This window comes from Hemibagrus wyckioides, linkage group LG08, assembly GCF_019097595.1.
Source record: "Hemibagrus wyckioides isolate EC202008001 linkage group LG08, SWU_Hwy_1.0, whole genome shotgun sequence".
In the NCBI taxonomy this organism is placed as follows: domain Eukaryota; kingdom Metazoa; phylum Chordata; class Actinopteri; order Siluriformes; family Bagridae; genus Hemibagrus; species Hemibagrus wyckioides.
This window is the reverse complement of record NC_080717.1, coordinates 23,127,548-23,147,918: the sequence shown is the minus strand read 5'-3', so window position 1 is coordinate 23,147,918 and position 20,371 is coordinate 23,127,548. Positions and strand designations below refer to the sequence as shown.

Here is a 20,371-nt window from a genome sequence, read left to right as displayed (position 1 = left end):
CTATGTTAAATCTATATTAAATGGTGTTTTTGTATGAAATATCTTAATAAGCAGAGGAATTACGTAGACTAGGAAATATAGAACATGATTTAGGCCTACTACTTTGTATGCAGAATTTTTTACTTAGTGTACTGTTTTCATGTGTATTTGGAGGTTGATATTGCTTCCTCTCTACATATTTTTAATCCTGTTTTATTCTGATATCGCAAGAAATAAACTAGAGAATGTTACTTACAATTAATTGTGTTTTTTCTGCTGTCATTTTTACCGAATGTATTCATATTGAATATAAAAATTTAGGTTAAGAATTTGGAAAATATTTGGAAGATAAACTAAACTCTAAACTGCTGTAGGAAATTTTGTTTTCAGACAGTTTTGTCTGTGGTAAACCATGTCTCTCTAGAAATATAAATATATTTTTAACAGAAAGTGGCAAGAAAACTCAGTTCAAGTCCTTGCATTGCATCTTTCCCATCTTTGATGTCTCCACTGTGGAAGTACCAAAAAAACAAAAACAAAACAAAAAAAAAACACCAACCAACAAATGAATTTCTAACCACATCACAAACATTTAATGTGTTTCAGGGTGGAGGTTTCCTTTTAGAAAAAAAAAAGAAAAAGATATGATATTTAGGCCTAGAATCAGACACACCTTCCCTTGAGAGATAGGTGTAGATGATGACATCATCCCCTTATTTATTTAAGATTAAGCAAGATAAAAGCGTCTGACTGTATAAATAAACAACATTTGGTAACATGTAATAACTTCGGTTACATTCGTATTGTGTGGCTATGTGTTATCGACGTATTTTAAGATCATGATGCCTGTTCCTTTGTTGTGGCCGCTAATTATGTTAGTACATTTCCAGTATGTTGTGCGGTTTCTGTGCAGCAGGGGGCGCGCGTGTCTACACTGCGTTATGATGTTATTTTGGGCTGTCTCGGGGGAAGAGAGAGGAGAATGCGGATTGTTCTTTTACCGGCTGTGTTTTATGGTGTCGCACTGAGATGGAAAAACTATAAAACGCCTGTTCATGCCTCCATAAATCCAAATTAAGTCCGTCGAGTGGAAATCGTTTGATTTACGGACTAGGTGTAATAAGTAACAGACGCTTTTGTGTTGCAACATCAACAACAACAACAAAAAAAACTAGCTCGTGTATAGCTAAATAGCACGGGAATGGACTCTCAGCCTGGTGTGTGCGTTTTCTTAAGACCGTGGGACTTGTTTGCATTGGTTTCTTCGTTGATAACCAGCTGAACAAAGAAATTGAACCGATAAAGACCTACAACAAAGAATCCGCGTGCATGCCCTCAAATCTCGCGAGAAGGCGCGTGGCTTCAGCACTTTGACATTCGAACTTTCTGCCGTTCGGTTTGTCGGCCGCTCTCGGCGAACTGGACCCGACCTGTCGGCTTGGGTTTATCCGTGTAGGTTTCCTGACACGGCTATACACGCGTACAGTCATAACAGTATGACTCAAAACATGAGTCAGTCCAGACGTGATATCTAACCCGGTAATTAGCTAGCTAGCTACGGGAGTTTCGGTTGTGCGCGCGCGGCATACAGAGAAACTGGAGATAATCGAGGATGACGGTGCACGTCTTTCCGGTAAGTCTTAGTTTTAGGAGAAAGAATGAACATCAGGTTTTCTCTGGTAACCGTTTGTATTTTGAGTACAATCACGACATCTCGTGTCTCATAATGTCCCCGGTTAGCAGCTCTAGCTAACTCCATTTGATTTGACAAACGTTAGCGCGAGCGAGCTGTGTAGTGTTAGCGTTAGCCAGCTCGCGCTGTGGCAGAACAGAGCAGGAAAAAAGCCGCGGCAGTGCTTCAGCTGTGTTCTTTATTAACATGATGGTGTATTGTTATAGATTTGTTAAAGAACAATTGTGTAGTGGTAAAAAGAAAAGAAAATCGCTTCCTTAAATATGACTGGTTGGTGATAGTCATTCATTGAATGCCAGCTATTTGCTAGGAGTGCTTAATTTAGCAGGTCTAGCCAAGCTCATAGCAGTCAACTGGTTGATATTGGTCCTACGTGGTTAGGTCAATTTTTAATTATTTACGATCCCTTGACCTCTATTAGTGATCGGATTAAAGCGAATGATCGAGCTAGGTAAGATTTTAGCCACCACCACACATCCGCTAAGTACATGTGTGTGGATTTGTGATCGTCCTCTAACAGCTGATTCATGTGGTCTGTTCAGAGTGTGTGTGTGTGTGTGCGTGTGTGCTGTCCTGCAATTAACCATATCATGTTTATGATGACTGGTTACTTTGTAAAGCTGAGTCGTCCAACTCCAGTTGCTAAGTTACAGTCAGTGTCAATAGTGTAAAAAAACGCGAGGTGACACTTTATTGTTGGTGTATTATTTGTGACCTGGTAGTACAGAGGAGAGGTTTCTCATGTGAAAGCCTTTCAGGTTGTTCTCAGACTTTAAGCTTAAGCTGTTCCTCGCCTATACATTATTTCAGAGATATCTGACACGATTTTCTGACAACTCACTTTACCTCATTCCTCAACTGCCCTCCTGCCTTATATTATCTTGTGCAAGATGTTTAGTGTGATTTTCTTAGGTATTATTTATCTGGATAAGATTTCCAGACATATCTGTGAAGTCATATTGCCAGAGGACGTCTGAGTAATTATGAGCTGGTAGCAGTTTGTGATTTCTGTCTATAAATCACAAAGATGGGTGTGTGTTTCAGCATGTATGCATTGTCTTCACAGACAAATCCAATGCCTGCTTACATATACACCTTGCTTTAATTCAACCTGTTTGTTTCATTGTTTATTATAAATGTGTGTGTCTTAGGGCCACACTTGATGATTAGGGCACATGAACATAACATGTATACCAGTTTTTCGGAGCTTTTCTAAAGTCCCCTTTTTAAATAATTTCCGTATTTTATTGCTCCGAGTTATTAAGCTGTGCCGATAAATTGTTTCATTTTGGTTTCTGGTGATAGACAATTATGAAGAGAAAAAGCTGGCGCTTCCTGGTGAGTTGATGCTGAAGAAAATGAGCAAAGTTTCGTTTACACCAGAATACAACATAATCTTTATTAACATGTCAGTCTCATCTGGATTTATATTTACACCGGCCAATCGGTAGTTGAAAATATGAGAAAATATAGTGTAATCTGTTCAAACAGCGTAACACAGTCTATAAATAATACTAACATGACAGATTTAGAATGGGTTTGAAATCCCAGAGATACTCCAGCTACAATTGCATTACTCCACTTCCTTATGTAAAACTAAACCACTTCAAATAGGGCTTTGCTTGCTTACTCTTAGTCTCTGTAAAGTGGTCTTGAGCTTGGGAATAGTACTGTATAAAAACTGCTGTACACTTGGTACTAATATGTTTTCTCGACTATAAATTCTACTTTTTGTTGTTACAGTGAAACAGAAGCTTGGCTCACATTTGGAACCTTGTGCAACCCTGTGGCTTACAACTGCACAACAAGTATTACAGCCTGGCCTTTTCACATCACACCTTATGTTGAACGAACGTTACCTACATTTCATCGTACAATGGATGACCTGAGTTCAAAAGCTCTTGTGCATTGTTATCATTTTGTGCTAGACTGTGAATTGGTCTCTCCCTGCTTCATTCATAGTGCTCTTCCAGTGCTTTACTCAAGCCCTTTAGTTTGTAAGAGCATTGACTTCATTTGAGCAATCCCAAAAAACAAGAAAGAAGCCTTTTAGTATTTTTAAGTGTATGGAAGTTATCTAGCTTTTGAGTGTCTCCTCACTCTGTGAGTGGAGATATGTCTGAAAGTTTTACAGAAAAGATGGTCAAATTCCTGTCCCCTGCTTCAAAGAACAGCAATGGCTCCAACTCGGACACACAGTTGGGTGAACGGATCGGTCCAGAGGTCCGCCGTAGGCACCACACCATGGAGCGGGACTCGAAAGCTGAGCATCGATTTGTGCGGCGCAGTGTTATTTGTGACTCGAACGCTACAGCTTTGGAGCTTCCTAGCAAAATTGTTTTCCTGAATGCCCCACTGGATGTTTCAACCACATCCACTGATCTGAACACAGATGAAATTAAAATCACAGCTCAGACTGAGAACCTTACTCTGCCTGATGGGCCCATTGTTGCCGAGAATGTGGAGGGAGGGAAAGATGGCCTCCATGAGCAGATAGTTGCAGAACAGAGGCCTGTTGTGGAAACGAAGAAAGAACCATGTCTGGAGCCAGACAGCAAGACAGCAGGTCAGGAGTTGGGCAGTAGCCTAGGCACAAAACAGGAAAATGATAAGGAGGAAGATGAAGATGCCAAGTCGAAGGCTCGTGTAGATTCAGGGCAACAGCGCGGGACTGAGAAGAAAGACGCAGAGGATATAGAGGAGGTGGAGACGAAGGCTGTTGGAACTTCGCCTGATGGCCGATTTTTGAAGTTTGACATTGAGATTGGACGTGGCTCATTCAAGACTGTGTATAAAGGATTGGATACGGAGACAACTGTGGAGGTGGCATGGTGCGAACTGCAGGTAAGTCAGTTTTTTCAATGTGTTAGATGAAGAACGTGTAGGAATTATGAAATATTTAAAGTACATTAAATAGTTGTTCTTGCTCACTTATTCATGCATGTTATTGTTTCCAAAATATTGGAATGGCGCATATTAAAATATAAATCTTTAAATTATCAATATTATTTATTTTCTTTAGGTATTTATTAATTTCTAAGGTAGTTTACTTCTATAAAATAACCAGAATATATTTTTGTGTAGTGTACAGTATTGTAGCTCAGTCTTTGCTTCTTGGCACCTGATATCAACAGTGACTGTGTTGACAGTTATTTTCTGTAGATATACTGGAAATGTAGACCAGTAATCACAGAACTATATAATGCTGATACTGCAAGCTTGATTGTTCTGATAAGTGCTCAAGTGACACAGCAGACCACAGGGTAACATCCTGCTGCTGGAAACAGCAGCTTGTGACCCACTTCTTGCTCTTTGCCTTTATTGACATCCTGTTTCCTCCTTTCGTTTTGAAAAGGTTTAAGAGAGGAAATGTAATAGACACTTGTGAGAAGTTTTGCTCTCTGAATGCAACACACTAGTGCATGTTGAGAAAGTGGGTCAGAGTCTCTTCTTGTCGACGTGAACAGCAGCTCTGTGGCTTGTCGTAGCTTGCCTTTGCCCTCTCTGCCCCTCCTTCTAATTGCTGTTGCTGCTGGGTAATGACAGGCCAATGCACGTGGTCACGTGAGCTGCAACTCTGCTGCAAACAGCCTTCAGGTTGAGCCAGTTTGGAAAATGTGCTGAAACAAAAGCTGCAGTATCTATTTCACTCTCACTCTTTTACATGTTCTCTCACACTCGACTTTCTCTGAGGCTCTTATTTCTTGCACCCTCTCATCTCATCTCACCCACTCTTCCTGTCTTTTTGACTTTTTTTTTTTTTTTTGTCATTGTTGTTTGACGTGTCATTTACTTTTATATGTAGAATAAAATTGCACTAAAATTAAATGACATGTGCACCAGTATGCAAAATGCATGCACTGCTTGTGCAAAACACTGGCATACTTCCATCTCATAACTCATATCTCACATGACATGTTTGAATAATATTTAAGTCTGCACAGGAGAAAAGTTTATAAACAGTTTCACTTCTGCTGTGTTTTGGAGAAGTGATTTTTGTGCTTCCAGAGTAGTTTGGCTTTTAAATAGTTGCTGAATATAAACTACTGAATATAAATGTGAAGATATTCCTCATGTTTATACCCGGTGCCTCCATTGCAAGTCTGATTGAGTTATGTCACATTAGGTCAGCAACCAGAGCAATCCTTTTACAACAGTAGCCTTGTCTTTCAGAGTTAAAAAAAAAACACCCCAACAAACATAAAACTGAACTGTTCCTGTATTCCAGTGCGTTATGTTGATCTGAATTTTGTTACCAAAGGTGCCTTATCTGATTCTAAGAAGTATATAACAGCCCCTAAATAATTTATAGTACATGCCACATAGCTTATCCATATAAAGGAAGTTAAATATGGTTAGTATTTAAAGAAGCATGAACATTAATGCACGATAAATTCATGTGCCAGAGAACGGTAGTGTTTTATACAGAATGAACTTGCTATTGTGCATTTTGTCTTGTAAACGAAGTTGATAATTGTCACTGAAGAAACTCAAGAAAATGAGATCTGAAGTATTCTTCTCATTTTCTTATACATTTATGTTTTAATGTTTTCAGATTTGTTTTATTTACCCATGAGGCTGCTATAGAAAATAATGATATTTAACATGTAATCTGTTTGTTTCTCTATACAATTTGTTTTAACAACTAATCAGCAATGTGCTAGGATGTGGAGTCAGTTACAAAACTTGGCAAAGTACAGACCAATGCAGCACATTTGCTCTGTATTGAATACACACATTCAGTGCTATTCAAGCAGTGAAAAGATATTGGAGTTTCTTTTGTCTGTTTTGGTCACGCTAGTCAGCAGTGGACCATTTACAATTCTAAAACTGAACTCCAGTATGGGACAGCAGAAAAGCTTTTGGAGGATTGTGTCTAGGGAGCAAACTTGGCCATGCTCTCTGGGTGTGAAGGATGGCGTTACTCTCTCTCTTGTCAAGCTCAGTAGCACAGTAGGCCAACATGGACAACTGTAAGGTCAGATGCATGTGGAAGACGGTAGATAGAACTTACACGGCCCTCTGTAGCATGAGCAGCAGTTCTAAAGTGTAATGTAATGGTTGGCTTCATTTGTCTCAGAAGCAGCACGTGTCTGTCATGCTGCCCAGTTGCTTGCTGTTCTGTGATAAGAAGAAGCTGGCTGGCGGGTAGGAATTGGCAAATGATCAAATAAATGGAAACATGTTTGGAAAATGTTTTGATGAGTTAAGAGTACCTTAAAAATGTGAAAGGATTTTATGTGTTGATTAAAGCAGTACTATGGTAATATTGTGTGTCTGCATATACAAATTATTGTCTTGCACCACATCATGATACCTTTACAAAATCAAGCTTAAACCTGTACAAATTCCTCCTTTATGAACACTGCTAGGAGGCCCAGCAGCGCGCCAAGAGCTTTTCATACTTTATCGAGTGGGATACCTCTGCACCAGAGAAGCATGCACATATTGTTCCGCGTCTGCTTCTGTAGACCATAAATGGCCGTAGATGTCCGCAGAATAGGGTGTGAAGTTGAGCCCACTCTCCACCTGTGTTCCCCCTCCCAGCATGCCCACATCTGCATTGTTATAGTTTCTTTCTGCATTCAACTGTTTGAAGTCATTGTAAAGATGGTGTTAATGTTCTGCTTGTAAAAGAGAACCCGGGGCAGGGAGTAATACTATTAGCTTTGGGGGATGGTGCTTTTGGAAGTTCTCCAGGAGCTGGATGTTTCTCATTCCAGGAATTGTGGGTAACTTTATGGTGAAAATTAGGTCATAAAGAGGGTGCTTGGAGATGGTGGGATTTTAGCACTATTTTAGCATGTTTACATTATTCAGATATTGTATATATGCCAGACCAAATACAGTTTTGTGCTGGTAGTATTTGTTTAACATTTGTAGAGAAGAATTATACACCCTTATCTTGTGATGTTTAAAATTCCTTTCAGGACCGCAAGTTGTCCAAGTCAGAGCGACAACGCTTCAAGGAAGAAGCAGGCATGCTGAAGGGCCTGCAGCACCCTAACATTGTGCGCTTCTATGATTCCTGGGAGGCTCCCTGCAAAGGGAAGAAATGTATAGTGCTTGTGACGGAGCTCATGACATCAGGCACGCTAAAGACGTAAGTGCAGAATAATTGGTGTAAATATTTGGCAGGAAGAATAAATATTATTATATTGCCAGATTATTAGTTTAGATTAAAAGACATCCAGATTTCCCACGTTGATGGTGTGTTGCTCTGCAGGTATCTGAAGCGGTTCAAGGAGATGAAGATCAAAGTTTTAAGAAGTTGGTGTCGGCAAATCCTGAAAGGGCTTCACTTCCTTCATACGAGGTCTCCTCCCATCATCCACCGTGACCTCAAGTGTGACAACATCTTCATCACTGGGCCCACCGGATCTGTTAAGATCGGTGACCTGGGCCTCGCTACTCTCAAGAGGGCTTCTTTTGCCAAGAGTGTCATAGGTACGACCCCTAAAACTACCATACGCAATTTCTCTGTTCTTTTTGTGTCAACTCGCTCTGCGGGTTTGCTGGCAGGAAGAAGAAAGTCTGTCCTCTTCTGAAGTTTCTTTCTCCTCTTTAACTTCTTCTATAAGTGTGATTTAACATTGTGGCGCGAAGGCAGACCACAGTGTTTCTGTGAGCCCCCAAACCACAGCAAACCAGGGCCCCTGCTTCTCGCTCGCGCTGTCTCTCCACACGGGATTCCCCTCCCTCTTCTAGGTCCAAAATTGTTTTGTTGATCATATTATCCTCAGTGTTTTAAGAGGCCCTTATTTCAGGTTCCTCCAGAGAGTAAGTAGTTTCTTAACTCTCTTTTTGTCAGTGATGTGCGTAGTTGTATTGTGGCTTGTCTGCAGGCAAACCTGATCATGGCAAAGGGATAGCACAAAAGCTAGAGGTGAGCCCTGGGCTTTCAGGTACCGTTCTGAATGATCTTTGTCCTGTGGTTTGGATATTGGTGGTCTGTTTCTTCAATGAAATACGTGATGTTCATGCTAATAACTGTCATTTTTCTTTTTCAAGGGTAGATCTTCTGTTTTGATATTTTTTTCTTACAGTGTCTTAAGATCCAAGCTTTGATCTATCTGCCATTTCCTCTCAATTATAGACTTAGAGTCCATTTATCATTTTAGGAAACTTTAGACTCTAACCTCAGATCTCCCTTATTCTACTTTAAGGATTATTTAGTGTACTGCGGTAAATGCAGAAAATGGGCCTGGTAAGTCAACCAGTACAAAGTGACACATTACAAATCTAAATCAATTCCAAATATGATAAGTTTTTCTGTGTGAGGTCTTTGTTTTATGGGCAGTTTTTTTTACTGCATAAACTAGTGTGCAGAACCTCACTAATCAGTGACTCGCTATGGAATATGTTATGCTTAGCATTTTTAATTTGCTCTTCCTTCTTACAGGTATCAGAAAGGTAAGTGCATTTAGGGGGATTTGCAACAAGGTAACAAAATGTTCTTAAGAGTTCTTTCCATAGCTTGGATGTTAGCTTTCTGTTAAATTATCAGTCCTGGGCTATTGACTGACCATTGACTCACCTCCAATATTTCCTAGTAATCTGTTTGGCTAACTCTTAACTTTGTCTTAATCTCTGCTTTTGTAAACGTTATTGAATGCCTAACACCTTTTTTTTTTAACGCTCAGTCCCGCCTTCTATAGACTGAGCTTGAATTCTTTGGTCAGTCCAAGCCTTTTGGTAGGTTCTGTACTCTAGTTTTGTTTCCATAGCCCTGCCCTAAAGGCCTTACACTGAGAAACTTGGGCTTCTTATCATGACAGCCTAACTGAGAACAGTTTATCCCCCCCTCCTCCTCTTTTTCGCTTTCTATCCCTTTTTCGCTCTTCCTTCTCCCTTTCTCTTTTCTCACAGGTTTTTTTTGAAGAGGTCATCTTCAGCAGCATCACCTTCCTCTCTCCTCTTCACAGAGAGGGTGTTATAGGGAAATGAGAGAGGGAGAGAGTTCTGAACCGTTCTTTTGATTTAAGGTACCCCTGAGTTCATGGCGCCTGAGATGTATGAGGAGAAGTATGACGAGTCAGTGGATGTCTATGCCTTTGGGATGTGTATGCTGGAGATGGCTACTTCTGAGTACCCGTACTCCGAGTGCCAGAATGCGGCACAGATCTATCGCAGAGTGACCAGCGTAAGTGCCCAACCTTTTGCTGGAAGAGAGGGCCATGTAAGCTCGTCCTCCTCCCCTCTCCTTCGCTCCATTCTTATAAATCTTCCCCTTTTTGGCCTTTTATGAGGCATTTTCTTCACTCTTTTTCCCCCTCTATGAGTGGTAAGTTGTGTTTTCAAGAATTCCAGTATAGGTACGTGTATCACCATATACAGAAACCCAACGTCAGTATGCACATTTCCTTAGAGGGTCTTCAGAACAGGTTATGTGATTTTCATATATATATATATATATATATATATATATATATATATATATATATATATATATATATATATATATATATAAAAATTGTGTTTTTTTTGTACATACACATACAAAATCAATAAGTGAAATAAACCTCTAAATTGTACAGAAGCTGCCAATAGAGAAGTGATTCCGACCAGAAAAATTCTGTGATTGTGTTTGACCAGTCAATAATCTGCACTATGCTTTAGCCTTATCAGAATCAGAAAAAGTTTTATTGCCAGGTACAGCAAAGGGTCAGCAAAGAGCACTTTACTAGGAATTTGTCTTGGTGTCAGGTGCAAACATGTGGCTGGGCTCATGTACTATTTGGGCAAGAAGTGAGATGAAATTGAGCAATTGCATATGATGATTTTCGATCAGTTGCATCAACACAATTTTTCAAGATTTACATGGTATGTTTATAAAAACAAATGTATAGTGGAATCTTCAACTGCTGCACCACCTTAGATCTAAAATTATTCTTAATAATCATTTGTTAGCTGTATGCTAGATTCCAAACTTGTCCCTTGGTTACATCATCTGTAACAGGAACTAAGAATAGTCAAGGCTCTTTGGGGTGGAAATGCACCTAAAGTTCCTGAGAAATTTCTCTGGTAGAAACGCCTATTAAAAAAAAAGATTCATAACTGGGCTTTAGGCAATAGACAGGCATTTAACAGGTGTGTTCCCATAAAATGTTTGGGCTAAATAGTGCCATTATTTTCATTACTTGTCTATTACCACTTGTAGTCTATAACCATTAAATATGTAAAATGCAGGTGCTGGAAAATAATTCTACATGTACATTACTTGTAATGTACATATAGTATTATTTATAGTGTATAATTTGATTTAATAAAGTGACGTAGAAGATTGATTAACGTTAAAGGTAGATGACGTGACTTTGTTTCTGTTTGCAGGCTTTGTATGATTGGAATGCTTTATGTGTTCTGCTTTTATAGGGAGTGAAGCCTGGCAGTTTCGATAAGGTAGCCTTTCCTGAAGTCAAAGAAATCATCGAAGGATGTATTCGTCAAAACAAAGATGAGAGGTTTGTTGAAACAAAATCACACCAACTGTACACACTCTATTTAAAGCATGTCTTATTTGTCTTTTTCTTACATGTGTCTGTATTTGTTTTCTTTTTCTAGATATTCCATCAAGGATCTGCTGAATCACGCCTTTTTTCAGGAAGAAACAGGGGTTCGTGTTGAGCTTGCTGAAGAGGATGATGGTGAGATGGTGGCCATCAAGCTATGGCTGCGCATTGAGGATGTTAAGAAGCTCAAAGGGAAATACAAGGATAACGAGGCCATTGAGTTTTCCTTTGACCTCCACAAAGATGTCCCAGAGGATGTGGCACAGGAGATGGTAGAAAAAAGCTCATTGCACCTGCTGTTTTTTGTTTTTTGTTTTGTTTTTTACCCCTCAGTGACTTGTCTTTGTTGTATAGCTTTCTAGTTTCCAAGCCTCTTTATCAGATTTGCTTTGTTTTTATGTTTCTCTTAATCGTTTTCCAGGTTGACTCAGGCTATGTGTGTGAGGGTGATCATAAGACCATAGCCAAGGCTGTGAAGGACCGTGTGGCTCTGATCTGTAGGAAGAGGGAACAGCGGAAGCTTGTGCGGGAAGAACAGGAGAAGAGGAAGCAGGAAGAGGAAAGGGGGCAGCAGCTTCTCAGTGAGCCAACTCCTGCTCACTCCTCCACCACAAATCCCCACATGTCGACTTTGACACCAGTTCCCATAGAGACAGAGGAGCCAGAGGGGGAGCAGCACCACCTGCAACAGCAGCCTGGAGTGCCTGTTTCATGTAAGCAAGCAAATGTAGTAAAATCATTGTGTTACGTCAGCTGTAATGGCTGGGTTATGATCTATTATTTATTTGTATATCCTGCAGCTGTAGGCGGTATGGAGGCCCAGTATTCACTGACTGCATCAGAGTCTCATCCTGTTCAGCCGGTGCTGCCCTCTTACAGCTCTATGCAGCCTGAGCAACACCCTCAGACCTCTGCCACACAACACAGCTCTCATTCCCAACTTCCTCAGCAGCATGCTGTCCACCCACATAGTCTGGTGGGTCATCTTTGACATTATTTGCTTTTCAGCAGGATCATACACTATTGTAAATCAGTTTTTTGAAACGATTGGTTTCTGGTTTCATGTCTGTTGTGTTTTTTTTGCCAGCCACAGGTTCCGTCCTCACAAGGAAGCAGTACCCAGCCTCTTATTCCCGTATCCCATCCTGAATATAGTGCTCCACAGGTACTCATCACATCTGCAGAGACCAATTACAAAATTAAAATACTAATTTTGAGCATTTATTGCTCAGATTTGAGATAATTAGATTTTGAACACCAACCATCTGTCTTTTTTTTTTGTTGTTGTTGTTGTTGTTGGCTAGCAGACCACTCTGCCAGCTTCTGTTCAGCCTAGCATCTCCCAACAGCATAACCAGCCCCCGCTGGACACTGCACCACAGAGCTCAACTCATCCACCACCAACGCACAGCTCTCAGGTGGCCCAGGTACATTACTGGCCATTTTCCCTGTACATTCAAAATCCGAAATCTTAGGGTTGTGTGATTATTTTTTTTTCCCTACTATCATCAAAGACACCTGGAATAAACAGTGACAGTAAAACAGCCTGTAATCGTTATGATGCAAAAACCACACCAGTGTTGGTCATTATGGAAGAAGTACTTGGATTAACCCCACTGTCTAAACAATAACAAGATAATCACTATACATTATGCCTGAAAACAAAACCATTTAAATAAGACACTTTTTCCATGTTATACAAGGTCATAGCACTACAAAAATCATTATTTCCTTACTTTGGCACCAAAAAAACCCCAGATAAAACTGGAAATTTTTGTAGTTTACCAGTGGGTAATGAAAAGATGCTTTTCCAGTTTCCTTGTTCTGAAGGTTTTGGTACTACTTCTTGTCCCTTAAAGTGTAGGTGCTTTCACTACTTTCACCTACATATAAACTTTATTTTACTTCTGTTTACAGTCATTCATTAAAATGCTTTAAGGTTAAATGGTTTCTCATAGTTCCCCCTTCCCTACCTTTCTTGGTGTTCCTCTTTTCTGTTTTAATGCTTTAATTCATACGCTTTTCATATGCTATTTCACTGGAACTTCATCTTTGACACAAGTTCCCATATGTTACAAACGTGTTGTTGTTTTTCCTTGCTTTTCCATTTTCTCTTTCAACAATTAATAATGCATTAACATTAAACTGTCTATAGAGTTAGTCCTGACTGTCTTCAATGGGTGTTCATATCCTCATTCTTCTGTACTCATTAAACATGCCTTAACTTCTTCAGCTTTTTCTATCATTAACTTCTTCATTCTTCTCATGTTTTGCATTCCCACCCTCTCTTTCTTCCATGCTGGCTGCCAGATATGGCCAAATCAACACAGCCCTCCTGTTTTCTCTCCACCTCCAAATGCTGAACATCTGTATTTCTTATATCAGGCCTCTCAGTTACTCCGGGTGCGTAGTAGAAGGGTCTGTTTTCCACAAAAGAAGGCTGCCATCTTTCATTGAAGCTTTCTTTTGTAAAGTTATAGTTAGAGGATGGGTCAGAAAAGTTTACATTCTACGCATGTCTTAAAAGTAGCTAATGAATCTAGTCCATTTTGGGATATCCTGATAAATGAAGATTTGACTGAAGTCTCAGAATATTGCCCTTTTCATTTTAGGCTCCTCTAAGTGTTTCCCAGTCTCCAGATCAGACTCAAACACAGTCCCTGCTGATTCCACCGTCTGCAGAGAGGTATGTCTTAGGAAGCTTTCTTGTTTAACCTAGACCCAAAGCTAGATATGCCTGAATGCTAAATGCTTCTTGAAATGTTTTATGCATTATTTGTGTTCGCTATTCATTGTGTTATGGCTGTATGTTTGAAGTTATCAGCTCCATCTGAATGACCTAACTGAGATATTGCTGTTCTTTATTTCAGTGGCCTGTCAGATGCAGCTTCAGGGTTGAGTGATGGGAATGAGGGCAAGCATGAGGCTAGTTCCACAAAGCGCTACCAGCGCCGCTCAGTCCGTAGCCGTTCACGTCAGGACAAGTCTGCCAAGCCCAAGCTTGTTGTGCTTAATGTAAGAGAGATCAAGTTCCTCTCAGTGTTGGTAGATTTCCAAGAAAATGTAACATACCTATTCATGTTTGTATTTGTAATTTGTGTTTTAGATTTCCAATATTGGTGACAGAGTGGCTGAATGCCAGCTGGAAACCCACAACAGGAAAATGGTGACGTTTAAGTTTGATCTGGATGGAGACAACCCTGAAGAAATTGCACACATCATGGTAGTTTTTTTTGTTTTCCTTTTCAGTTCTCTTCACTGTAAAAATATGTAGTTGTGGGTTTCTGGTGTTTTTCTGTTCTTAATGTCTTATTACACAAAAACCATAAACTAGGTAGTTAGTACTATGCCAGAATAGTGCAAAATCCACACAAACAGCGATATCCATTTAACCTCTCTAAAGAGTATACAGGGGGAACAAGTACATTTGACCACAAAGTGTTATAATATAATAAAAGTAAAACTGTGGAGGGAAATAAATGTATACAATGCATCTGTGAATTGCATCAGTGTACTGGATTCATAATGACCTGAAAACATTGTTTTGCTCTTCACAATTTCTATTGCCTGCTTAATGCCTCACTCAGAATGGTAGTTGTGAAAAAATCACTTTCATTTCAATCACGTTGGACTTCACTCAACATTGTAGAATCCCTCTCCATGCCATTTTGCGTCAGTTACTTTGTCTACTGTTGTGTGGTATTTGCCAACTCTCATAGTAAAACGAATTTCAACTCTTGTTGATAATGTGCAATATGTTTCGGTTAAAAAATGATTTTGCTGTGCGTTCAGGTCGAAAGTGACTTCATTCTGGAGAGTGAGCGCGAGTCCTTTATAGACCAGGTGCAAGAGGTTATAGACATGGCAGATGAGAAGAGAGAAGCTGCTAAAGACGGCCATTCTCAGGTACTGAATTCTCAGAACTTTAACCAACACTCATGGTAACAAGTATGAGCAAGTTTATTGATTATTCAGTGTTTATTATAGGTGATGAATGATGCTAAACAAATACCAGATATATCAAGTCCAATTCTGCCAGGTAAGCACTATTTAACAGACATTTTAGGTCACATTGGTATTGTATCACTGTCTGTTAATATTGACTTTTTTTTTTTTACTTTTGATAACAGGTCTGCCACCCAGTGTGGCTGCACAGGTGGTGCACTCAGCAGGGCGTCGTTTCATTGTCAGCCCTGTACCAGAATCACGACTTCGAGAGTCATTTTTTGGCCCTCCCTCGGCCAGCACATCTACTGGAGATGAACTAACAGGTGAGTCATTTCTCTTGACATGAGATGAGGATCTTGCATTGGTGTGTGACATGCATTTAATCAATCTACCTTTCTTCCTCATTTTAGGGTCTGATCCTGCCCCAGCTAACCATACACAACAAGGGCAAACTATCCTGCCTCCCAACACCAGCCAGCCCTCAGTATTACCCCCTCAACCTGTATACCAGGGCTCAATTGCAGTTGCTCAGAGCACTTCTGCCACTGTGCCTGTTGGTTCTACTTCCCCACCTACTTCTGCTCAGATATCCCGGACAGGCAGGACATCCCCTTCCCTTGCCCCATCAGATCAGCCCATTACTCAGCGTCGAACCTCTCTTCCCACTCCAACTATTCCCTACCAGCTGCCTGAGAGCAGCATAACTGTTCCAACCTCTGTTGGAGAACCGCTTCCTGCTCCTGCCCACAATTCAACTGCCACACCTCTGTCTGTAGTTGCCCCCAGTCAGTGTGGGGAGAGCGAAGGGGAGATACAGGGAAAATCACCTGGAATTGAGGATATTCAGGCACTGGACAAGAAGCTCCGTTCTCTATTCCATGACCAGAGTTCGTCCTCTGGCTCCTCAGCCCAGGCGGATACATCAGGAGATGTGGTCCCTACCTCCTCACCTCCCAACACCATCAGTTCTCCCCCTCCTGGCCTGGCATCCACTGCAGGCCATGTGACACCAGCTAGCTTGTCTTTGAGCTCCAGTGGCCACTTTACTCCTGGCATTTTTGTCTCTCAAAGCCAAGGAGGTTCAGTTACTGTACATGTGCAAACTAGTCAAGTTGATACTGGTGTACCAAGACTGCTGGTAGGCACCATTGTAGGTTTCAGGATTTTGCTGGTGTCCTTGTTTAGTGCATTATTTTTTTACTGATTTTATTCTTTTTTTTCTCTCTCTCTCTATAACTTAGAATTCTGTAAGCGGACCCCAAGATGGCCTTACCACTGTAGAGAACAAACAACTGGTGACCCCACCAACGGGCGAAGGTTTCAGACTTGGTCGATTTCAGGTAGTGAGAAACGTTCCTGTCTTTTGATTAATTGAACTTTCCAACAGCCAGGTATGAACAGGCTTTTTAATTAATTTGCATCCAGGTTTCTGTGGCCACTGACGAAGCTGTGGACGGTGTCTCTTGCCAGAATACCATGCCGTCATCTTCATCTACAGCGTCTTCGTCTACATCCTCAACGTCCTCAGCAGTCTCAAGCCCTGAAAACACTGTTCATAGGCACCAAACCCTGCCAAGCCCTGGGCATGACCTTTCAGAATCCATTACTTCTGCTGCCTCTGGACCTCCTCCTCCTGCTGCTGCTGCTATTACTACAATTGGGCGCTTTCAGGTGACCTCAGATGTCAAAGTGGGACGTTTCTCAGTTACTCCAGCTGAAAAGGAGGAGGCAGACTTAAAAGAAGAGGAAGATGTTAGAGTCAGTGTACCCACAGTCCAGCCTAACTCCCAGTTCGTAAGCAGCGATGACTCCGAGCCAGAGGATGAAACCTTTAAGAAAGAGATCAGACAGCTCAGGGAGAGGTGAGAGTTCAGTGAATCTTCAGATTTTGTCTGATACTTTTGATCCTGGATTTTATTCACCATTATTTCTTTCCTTCTAACAGGCATGTGACTGAGATCCAGGCCTTGCAGTCTAAGCAAAAGAAGGAGATTGAGGCGCTATTTGCAAGGATGGGCAAAGCACGTCCCTCCATAATGGCCTCCTCCCCTGTAGCTGTGGCAGGAGCCCGGCGTAGGCTCACCAAAAGCAAGAACAACAAATCCAGCCGCAGTGGCAGCATCCACAACAGTCCTCATCAGCATGGTATTCCACCAAGTTCATTTTCCACAGACACTAGATAGTCACAATGCCAAACTCCTGTTTTTGAACATTCTTTTGTGTTTGTAGGAGACAGGCGAAACAAACAGGCTTCAGTCAGTCAGATGACTGCAGGACAGGTTCCAGATATTCCTGATACACTTGTTCAGGATGTTCAGTCAGAAGGTAAAGGCTGTCTCTCTCAGTTGGATCGTTGAACCCATAATTTTTATATATATTTATAGATCGAATAATTCAGAATTATTTTTCATTTATTAACTTATTAATTACAAGTCTTTAATTTTTCCTTTTTGTGATCCGTTTTTCCTAATGCCCATTATAGGGACCACCATCACAAATAAGGCAGAAAATGGGTCAAATCAAGCTGCTAACCTTCCACGAAAAGGCACATTTACAGATGACCTTCACCAGCTGGTGGATGATTTTGCTCGGGATGCCATGAACCACACACAGGTCAAGAAGAATAGCAAACAAAATTCACAAAGCCTTGATGTGAGCAGCATTAACCATATTTCAAATTTAATAGCTTTAATATAAATATAGTATTTAGTTTTTACTGTCTAATCGTAAACATGAATTAGTCAAATTCTGTAAACTGTAAATACTTTATTTGTAAAAAAAAAAAACTGGGGACTATTATGTGAGCAGACTTTTTTTTTCTTTTCTTTTATAGACAATTCCTCGCAAGTTCTCTGCACCAGGCCAGCTGTGCTCCATGGGTGGTCCTGTATGTGCTCCCTGCTCCAACTCTTCTGCTGGAAGGAAGGGTTCATTGTGCTTAACATCCCAGCAGCACACCTACCCCTGTGCCCCTTATGTCCACACACAGTGGGTAGGGCCTGCAGGAAATGCAGTAGGCTTGTTACAGCCTACAGCTACAAATGCTCTCCAGCCAGGTTTCCATGTGGCTGCAGGAGCTCACAAAGCTGGAAGTAACGGTGGAGGAACCAACATGCGGACCACTCAGGCAAGCTGAGATGCAAGGGACGTTACAACGCACATGGATTTAGCCTAATTGTTGACTGTGAACTGTGTTCTATCAGCATATTTTAGTCCCAGACTAGACTTAATCTCTGTCTAGCAAACCAGCTTTACAGAAGGCAGGGTAGTACGGTAAAGGAGTATACTCTACTGAAAAGTCTCAAGCTTGTCTTTATTTTAATCTGTGGGAAAATGTAAGTAGACTGTTTATAGTAAACAGCAGCCAGAAAGCCTGTAAGGGTCTCTGTGACTTGGTTAGTATGTCAGAGGTATGTGTTATAGGGCAATAAGCCTTTGGGCCTTACAGGGTGAATGTGTACAGATTGGTATGACAGTGCTTGACTAAGACAAAACTAAAGCTTTAAAGGCCTTAATTACTAAGCGTTAGTCTCTTTAAATGGGGATGCATGGATGTCATGCTTTGTAATGTAAAAAGGTTCTTAGTATGCAGCTAAATGGTTAACACTTTCTTAAGCAGCTTGCAGTTTAGCTTAAATGTGTCCTTATCTACACTGTATAGTAATTGAAAACAGCGTGATGAATTTGGATTATAAATGCTGCCAATACACATCATCTGTACCTAAGCTAGACAGCAATAAATGGGATAAAAGTAAGTTGGTGGTATGTTGGAGCAAGGAAAAGCTTTGGTTTGTTAAAACAGAGATTCAGGTTTAAATCATATAACATTTATTGCATAGTAATCATGAATAGTAGGGGACCTGTTTGTTTTGAGATTATGAAAAATGTTTTTCAAAAAATTCTTCAAAAATGTTATAATTTGACCTAAGGACAGAGATGTGCAATATATGAAGGTTAATTAAGCAGGGTGATCGAGCACTTGACAAACCTTACATCTTGTTCCATTCTAAGTATTTGCATTGTGACTTTTGTATTTGTGACTGTATTTCACTATACATCATGTAGGCCTGTATTCTCTCCAAAACTCCTGCTGTAACTCGATGGACGTATCGAGGGCATGTGGGTTGTAGGCGTCCTGCAGTGGCTACGGCGCGTAGCTTTCTGCAGACCCCTGGACTGCATGCGTACGGGGTGCCTTCTTAAATGATCTTATTTGTTGTGCCAACCTTGACGCACAGCTATCCTGTCTATAATGCATTTTCTCTAAGTATATTTGTCACAGTTCACGCTGGCTTTAACTATCCTGCTCAGATTGGTAGAAAGTTCTCTTGAATGACTAATCACCATATATAGGAATGTTGCTGTGAAGTAAATTAACAATCGTATCCAAAAATCACTCTCTGCAGATTACAGTATTGCACAATTTGTCTTTATACTCTCAGTACCACTCTCCTAAACATAATTACTAAGCCACAAAACACAGTGCCATTCCCACACAGAAGTGATTTTCTCTCACCTCTGAAATGATTCGCTCGACTTCTCTAGAGAAGGAAAAACGTTACTGCAATGCAGAATATGCACCGTTTTAAAAGGTTAAGCAGGCTCTGGAGGCTAATGTTACTTTTGATACTTGAGTGCATGAATTTTTCTAAACCTTTTCTTTAATCATATTTTCATAAACCATTTGTTCGCAACAGTTTTTAAAGTACCACTCTGTCACAACACACACAACTCCATCGTTCTCAAAACTGCATGTTTTAAACCTGGAATATTTCACCTGTTTATTAAATCAGCATTAAACGTTTTAGGTTAGGAAAAAGGTAATATTAAAACATTCTCAGTTTTGTCCCAGGTCTTTTTGGTGATTATATTGAATGTTGTGTTAATCTTGTGTCTCTCTCTCTCTCTCTCTCTTTTTTTTTTTTTTAAAGTGTATATACCAGAGATGATTAAAACATTTTGGAAATTATATCCGGTCTTCACTTTTTCACTATACAATGCCACAATTTCACAAAGTTCTCTATACATTTATTTAATAGAATCACTTGTGCCCTTATGCATTCATGCAAATATCCTTTTTTTCCCCCTGTATTTTTACACCAACATTATCAAATTTTATGGACTGAAATGCTTTGGGGAGTAGTGAGAAGAGAATGGCTACAGCAACTCATTACCACTTTTTTCATCATCTTGGAATGCAACATATTTATAACCTCGTGGCAGATGAGCTACAATCTCAAAA

General features: G+C 40.4%; 1 protein-coding gene across 6 annotated transcripts; it reads left to right on the top strand.

Annotated features, from left to right (window-relative positions):
- Positions 1 to 927: 927 nt before the first annotated feature.
- Positions 928 to 20,098, top strand: wnk1a (WNK lysine deficient protein kinase 1a). 6 transcript variants are annotated; one of them, XM_058397821.1, is made up of 24 exons: positions 928 to 1,612; positions 3,416 to 4,516; positions 7,603 to 7,775; positions 7,899 to 8,119; positions 9,658 to 9,815; positions 11,045 to 11,133; positions 11,234 to 11,453; positions 11,603 to 11,894; positions 11,982 to 12,157; positions 12,275 to 12,346; positions 12,489 to 12,608; positions 13,794 to 13,867; positions 14,052 to 14,196; positions 14,288 to 14,404; positions 14,974 to 15,087; positions 15,169 to 15,220; positions 15,312 to 15,452; positions 15,540 to 16,267; positions 16,371 to 16,469; positions 16,555 to 16,991; positions 17,075 to 17,274; positions 17,359 to 17,454; positions 17,612 to 17,781; positions 17,963 to 20,098. In XM_058397821.1, exons 2-24 carry the CDS (start codon positions 3,788 to 3,790, stop codon positions 18,263 to 18,265), a joined length of 4,926 nt encoding a protein of 1,641 aa, XP_058253804.1. In that variant the 5' UTR covers positions 928 to 1,612; positions 3,416 to 3,787; the 3' UTR covers positions 18,266 to 20,098. The 6 variants fall into 6 exon arrangements, with proteins under 6 accessions (XP_058253804.1, XP_058253803.1, XP_058253802.1 ...); XM_058397820.1 differs by having other exon boundaries at positions 12,486 to 12,608; XM_058397819.1 differs by having other exon boundaries at positions 12,269 to 12,346.
- The last annotated feature ends 273 nt before the right edge of the window (positions 20,099 to 20,371 follow it).

Excerpts from the sequence above, each read along its gene's own strand:
- wnk1a (XM_058397817.1), top strand. The coding sequence starts at position 3,788 with ATGTCTGAAAGTTTTACAGAAAAGATGGTCAAATTCCTGTCCCCTGCT. Across the intron at positions 11,134-11,233 it reads CGTCAAAACAAAGATGAGAG|ATATTCCATCAAGGATCTGC; the intron begins GTTTGTTGAAAC and ends TTCTTTTTCTAG. Across the intron at positions 16,992-17,074 it reads ATCAGACAGCTCAGGGAGAG|GCATGTGACTGAGATCCAGG; the intron begins GTGAGAGTTCAG and ends TCCTTCTAACAG.